This window comes from Elephantulus edwardii, unplaced genomic scaffold (genome assembly GCF_000299155.1).
Source record: "Elephantulus edwardii isolate Elephantulus edwardi_28Jun2011 unplaced genomic scaffold, EleEdw1.0 scaffold00009, whole genome shotgun sequence".
Taxonomy (NCBI): Eukaryota; Metazoa; Chordata; class Mammalia; order Macroscelidea; family Macroscelididae; genus Elephantulus; species Elephantulus edwardii.
The window spans coordinates 35,423,218-35,429,895 of record NW_006399759.1 but is presented as its reverse complement, the minus strand read 5'-3'; the positions used below and the strand labels follow the sequence as shown (position 1 = coordinate 35,429,895).

Here is a 6,678-nt window from a genome sequence, read left to right as displayed (position 1 = left end):
AGGAGGAGGAGGAGGAGGAGGAGGGGGAGGAGGAGGAAGGGGAAGGGGAAGGAGAAGGAGAAGCTATTGCCGGAGTGGCCTCTGTGTTGCCTGGCCTCAACTTGTGCCCGCGAGGCTTCCAGGCTCCCCCTTCTGCTGGTGGAGTGTCCCTCAGTCTCCCCTTTGCGCCTCCCAACCATTTTTGACTCTGCCTTGGGGCTTTGTACCTGTAGGCGTGTCAGAAGTTATTGCCGGAGTATACACATGTATGTACATGTTGTACATAGGGTCGCTATGAGCTGCAAACGACTCGACGGCACATAACAACAACAATAATAATGATGATGATGGTGGTGGTGGTGGTGGTGGTGGTGGTGTGCATAGTCCCTAGGGAGTTGTATTGCTGACTCAGGTGGCCCCTTTGAAGATTTTTATCTACCAGGGGCTCACAGGACAAAGATGGGCCTCTCCTTCCATGCACTTTACAGCCTCTGAGGCTCAGCTATCAGTTCTGACTCACCAGCAGTGAATTTTGATGCATAAAACAACAGAAATGTATTCTTTTGTAGTTTAGCAGGCCGGAAGTTTGAATTAAGTTGTCAGCAAAGGTTGGTTCTTTTTAAGAATCTGGAGGGAGAATCTGTTCCAGGGCCCTTTACCAGCTGCTGTGTCTCACGGCATTCCTTGTCTTGTAGACATGTCACTCCTGTCTCCACCTCTGTCATCCAAGGACACTCGCCCTGTGTGGCTGTGTGCTCCTTTCTTACAAGGACCCCAGTCCCTGGACCCTAGGTCCAACCCTAATCTAACATGACCTCATCTTAACTAAATATATCTCAAAAACTCCATATAAGGTCATGCCCTGAAGTTCTGGGTGGACCTGAATTTTGGGAGGACACGTGTGCCACTATAATGCCCGTTCCATACCGCTTCCTCTTACAGCTCTCAGACGTGTTTCTCTCATGTCTCTCAGCTGGTGAATTCTCAGCAGGTGGGATGCACCCTTCCTACCCTCCAGGGCATCAGGAGGCTGAGCAGGAGCTGGACAGAAATGCCTGTCTTCTGAAATGGGTGATGGCCTCCCACACAGCCCCTAGAGAGCCTGGCGGTCTTGCGGGAAGTGTTAGATTTCCCAGCTGCTGACCACACACAGGGTCCCAGGGAAGAGCAGCTGGTCAGTGTAGCGGAGCCTGCCAAGGGAGGCCAAAGAACGGATGTGAGCCTGGGCCCCTGAGAAGCTCGTGCCAGGATGACGCTGGGAGCAGAGCCCCACCCTGCCTGCCCCCACCGAGGATGGCCTGAGACTCCATCTTTCTGCTCCACTGTAACTAAGCCAGGAACATGATCCCAGGGAGACACAATTTGACCTGGCCTGTTGCCTTCTTTGTTAAAGCATGTTTTGCACTGTTTCCTTACTTGGAATATTAACCCAAACCTGTTGCCATGGACTCAATTCTGACTCACAGAGACCACATAGGGTTTCTAAGACTGTGAAGCTTTATGGAAGCAGGTGGCCACATCTTCCTCCTACAGAGTGGCTGGTGGTCAAACTTCTGACCTTTTGGCTCACATTTTTATTGCTTTATCCATGCACCACTAAGGTTCTAGGATTTCGAGCATTATAGTTGTTAGGTTCAAATTGATAGATGGACAGCTCATATTTACCCCGGGGGAAAAGCAAGGGATCCACCAAGAGGGTGGAGGTTCCTTTCCAAAGCTGGAGCTCTCCTTCCTTGTTGAAGACATGTACAGCTGAGGTGCCGGGCCGAGGCAGGAACAAGACATCCCAGAGCAAAGCAGAGGAGATAAGCCCTGGGTCCTGAGGAAGGTAGGGAGTTGCACAGCTAACCTCCTGGCAGTTCAAATAGACTGAAAGTGAAAGCTGGGCAGTCTTTCCTCTGCATTTTACAGCCTCTGCATCATTTAGACTTCATTGCCACAAGTTTGTGTTGAGTTCTGAGGGAGGGTTGGGTGCAAGAATGAGTTTGTGTTGAGTTCTCAGGGAGGAGGGAGTTGGGGTGGGTTCTGGAGTCTTCCAAGGCTTTCTTCCATTTCTGGCCTCCCCACCCTACAAGAGCCGTTTGGGTGATCTTTCAGCTCCCCTGGGATCTCTCTTGGTCTCTGTGCACAGTGACCAGGCAGTATGTCCCTCTTGCTGAAAGGCATTGGCCCAGGACAGGGCTCCAGCTTTGGAGACAATTAGATATGAGTCTGTAAGTCACCACCACTTAGGATCTTCCTCATGCAAGGTGGCTTCTTTAAAAATCATTTGCAAAGGATTCTATTAGGGAGTTGGTGATCTCTCCCCGCGCTTCTCTCTCACGGCTGACCTTCTGTCCAATTTCCAAGCCAGTGAATTAACTGCACAGGAGGAGATTGCTCATCTTTCTCCTTTGCAGCTGCTAGTGGATTCAAACCAGAGAAGCTCAGTCTCTTGAGTAAGCAGCTCCCTACAGCCTACGCCACCAGAGCCCACCTGGAGTTGATGGTAGTATGTTCTTCTTAGTTGCTGTTGAGTGGGGTACAGCTTTTGTGTAACAGAATGAAACATTGCCCGGTCCAGGGTGTCACCCTCTGTTAATGTGCACCATCTTCCTGTCTGAGGCTGCTGTCAGTCTATCTCCTGGCGGTCTCCCTTGGTTTTGTTTTTGCTCTACACAAAATAGGATGTTCTTTTCTTGTGCTTTGTTGATAATGATTGTTTATTGCCCTCCTTGTACAGTACCCAGCAGTTCCTTGGATCTTCAAAAATTCATAGAGATTGTGAGAGTAGTGCTACATCTTTTTCGATCTTAAACTTCCTCCTTGACAGTTCCAGGCTCCCACACCACCAGTTCAAGATTTTGAAAATAGACCTGTATGCTGGGGTGCGATGTGTCAACATCTGTTCATGTGCTTTTCCAGATTCCTGGTGTTCCTCAGGTACCAGCATTACTATGGCTACCCACTGCTGACCTACCTGGAGTACCCCATTCTCATAGCACAAGGTAAGCACCCCTTTGGGCCCAGCATGCCTGCACCCCAGCTCTGCACCCACTCCTGCTAACATGGACACTTCCTCTTGCAGATATCATCCTCCTCCTCTGTGTCTTTCATTTTAATGGGAATGTAAAACAGGCTGCTCCATACCTTGTTGTGTATCCTTTCAGGCTCTGAGAATCTGAAATTAGGCTGCACTGTTTTCAACAGTGACTGTAACAGCGGGCTGGAGCATAGCAGAGGTGCTAGGGATGGGCTAGGCTAGGGCAAGATTCAGATCTGTTGTTCTTAGGATCCCTGTGAATCATAGTGGACTCCATGGCACCTAACAGTTTACTAGCTCTGGCATTACTGAATAGAATTCTTTAGATAAAGCTCTTTTATTGATGTTGAGTCAGAACTACTTTCTGATGCTGTTAAGTGGCATGTTAAGTACCGTGCTCATCTTTCTCCATGGAGCTGCTGGTGGATTTGAACCACCAGAGAGGCACCAACTTTGGCTTAGGAATTCAACTCCTTCTGGAGCTTCCTATAGACACCACCAGAGATAGTTTTAGATAAAAGGGGGGGATATCCCAAATGTAAGCCATAATGAAAGCAGATATACCTACATAGACCATGGTGTTCTCACTGCAGTTCCTACCCAGCAGCCTCCTCTCCAGGACCAGGGAGCTCCTTTCCCACAAGGACACGGGGCTCAGGTGAAAGGCAGGGGGCAGGAGGGCAGGAAGCATTAGTCTCTTGGGGTCTTCAGCCCTCTTTCCCTCCCCAGAGCTATAATTCACTAATAGACCAAGTGAATGTGGACATAGCATCTCACAGCTGAACATTAAATGTAGAAGGACCCTCTGCTGAGATCAGCAATGTCCACATCTGTTTGTAACATTTTTCTCTCCTCCAAGATGTCCCCCAGGTATTTGAAGTATGATAATGGCGATATCTCACAACGTGTGCTTTAAGAGAGTCTTGAGGTTGCTGTGGATCATTGGGCCTCTGGACTGCTTCTCCTGGTCGCAGTGAAGTGACAGCGTAAGGAAGGGGAAGAGTCTGCAAACAGACCTCCTTCCCTTTAACCACATTTCCAGAGCAATCCTACTCTATGATATTAGACTTCTCTTTGAATTTCAACATTAAATTGGAAATATCTGCATGATCAGGGATCAATTAAGTGGACAGTTAAAGCTGTTTGGAACTTCCCCCAAACTGAAGAACAATCCACAGGTTTATTTCTCTTTTTTCTTCCATAACCTGCTTCTGTCCGTTTGAACTCTAAGCAAATGTTTCTTTGACACAGCCATTTTTATCTTTCCCGATAAGACATGGTCTGGCAGAATCTTTCGCAGTCATACAGTTATGTCTCTGTAGTCAGGCCTTCTCTCCATTAGACAGGAAGACTCGAGTTGGAAGGGTGGTGAGGGTAGCAGTGGTTGGTCTGTTGTCTCCCTTAACATTCGATGTAAGATTCTTGTCTTCTTGGTTTATCCTTACACTGAAGAAGTGGATCATAGATACGGCCATGGTAAGTACTTCTTCTTACTAATAAAGTGTATGAAATACCAGCCAGCCTCTTCTCTCATCCCACTCTATGATCCATGTCCTGCAAAGAGCTTTGGAGTTAAAATGTTTAACAACACTTTTTAACACTTTTTTTTTTGAACCAGATTTTTTTCATTATTATATGTAAACAGATGCAAGTGCTTCTATCTTCCTGATGAATGACAACCTTTAACATCATGAAATGACCTTCTCACCCTAGAATTAGACATTTTACTTCTAGACTTTTTCTTTTTTACTTCTTTTTTTTTTATTTAGGTTGTTTATTTTTCATTTCAATGAACATCTACAGAGATTTTGGGATTCCATTCATTCATTGTTGCACCCTTCTCCCTGCACAAACTCCCCCCCCATTTGCTCCTCTAGGTGCCATCGAGTACAACTCACAGCAAACTTATGAACAGCCAGCCTGAAAATGGCCCTGTCTTCTGCCATCTTCTCCATTTCTGATACTAGAACCCACTGCTGAAATCACCATGTCAGTTCAACCCATTGGAGGTCTTCTCCTCCTTCGTTGACCCTTTATCTTTCCAAGCACGATGTCCCTTTCCAAGGCATAGCCTCATCTAGCTACATGTCTTTGCAGTTACTTGTTATGCATCAGAAAGCTGGACAATGACTAGGGATGATAGTTGGAGAATTGATGCCTTTGAGCTATGGTACTGGAGAAGAGTATTGAGTATACCATGGACTGCCAAGAGGACATACTGACATATTTTGTGCATGTTGCAAGGAGGGACCAGTCCTTGGAGAGGGACATCATGCTTGGAAGGGTGGAGGGAGAGAGAAAGAGAGCGAGACCATTGATGAGATGGACTGATTCAGTCACTGTGGTAATGAGGGTAGTTGTGTCAGCTATTAAGATTGGCACAAGATAGAGCAGGGTATAGGGCTGTTGTACATAGGGTCGCTATGAGTCACAAGCAACTTGATGGCACATAACAACACAACAAGCTACACATCCGAAGAATGAAAGAGCAAGCTCTGTCATCCTTGCCTCTAAGGAGCACTAAAGGATAATGAGTATGAAAGCTCAGTGCTATTCAAGTACTAAAAGGCATTTAAACAGAGCAAAAACCACTCGCCACAATCTGCGGCCAAGTCAAACTTCAGTTCTGACTCACAGAACAATGCACCGTAAAGTTTCAGTCCTCCAACCTTTTTGTTAGGAACCAAGTACTCCCTAAGCCATTTGTGCCACTCAGAGACTCCTATTGTTGCTGTTGTGAAGAACCATCAGGTTGATCTAATTCACAGCAACACTGTACAACAGACTGAAACCCTGCCTGATCCAGCTCCATCCTCACCATTTGCTTCAGCTCCTTATTGGCTCCTACTAGGTGTCATTACTCTCGTCTTATCACGGCTTCCTTCTATTTTAGCTACACTCTGTTCAAGAGCAAGTTTCAGAGTCTCTTCTGACATCCATCCATTCTGGTCTTGTCTTTCTTTCCAGTCTTTTTAATGACCTTTTGCTTCCTTGATGTATGTTATTCTTCATGCCATTCCACAGCCGATTTGTTCCTTAGTGTTCAGTGCATCACATCTGTTCTTGAGAAGGTTTTAAATTCAGGTGGGATAGACTCAAGGTCTTATTTTGGCTCTCGTGAACTTGGTTTACTTTTCCTCAGCTTCATTTTGAGCTTACTTAAGGAACAGTTGATGGTCTGTCCCACTGTTGAACCCTGGCCTTGCTCTGACTGATAAATGTTACACTTTACTACTGTTTCTTTCTACAGATGTTGTTAGATGCTATCAAGTTGACTACAACTCATGTTGTTGTTATGTGCCATCGAGTCGCTTTTGATTCATAGCGACCCTATGTACAATAGCCCTAAACTTTGCCCTGTCTTGTGCCAGTCACACTGTCTCTGATACACCCATCCAGATTACCCTAGTCACTGAATCAATCCACCTCATAGAGGGCCTTCCCCTCCTGCGCTGTCCCTTCACCCTCCCAAGCATGACATTACTCTCCAAGGACTGGTCCCTCCTTAAAACATGTCCAAAGTATGTCAGACGAAGCCTCAGAATCTTTGCCTCCAAGGCACAGCCTGGTTTAATAACAACCTATAAACAGCTATAATCAAGGATGCTTTAGGCAGAATATTAAATTATCCAGGAAGTATTAAAAGAAGATGGAAGGAATATACTGAGTCATTGTAT

The 6,678-nt window shown here is 46.3% G+C and overlaps 1 protein-coding gene across 1 annotated transcript in view; it reads left to right on the top strand.

Moving 5' to 3' along the window:
* PQLC3 (PQ loop repeat containing 3) overlaps window positions 1-6,678 on the top strand; it is a 21,562-nt gene that overhangs the window by 3,905 nt on the left and 10,979 nt on the right. Inside the window, exons 2-4 of the mRNA XM_006880677.1 lie at window positions 2,884-2,966; window positions 3,047-3,116; window positions 4,420-4,477. Of these exons, the coding sequence (XP_006880739.1) occupies window positions 2,884-2,966; window positions 3,047-3,116; window positions 4,420-4,477 (211 nt within the window). The remainder of the gene's footprint in view (window positions 1-2,883; window positions 2,967-3,046; window positions 3,117-4,419; window positions 4,478-6,678) is intronic.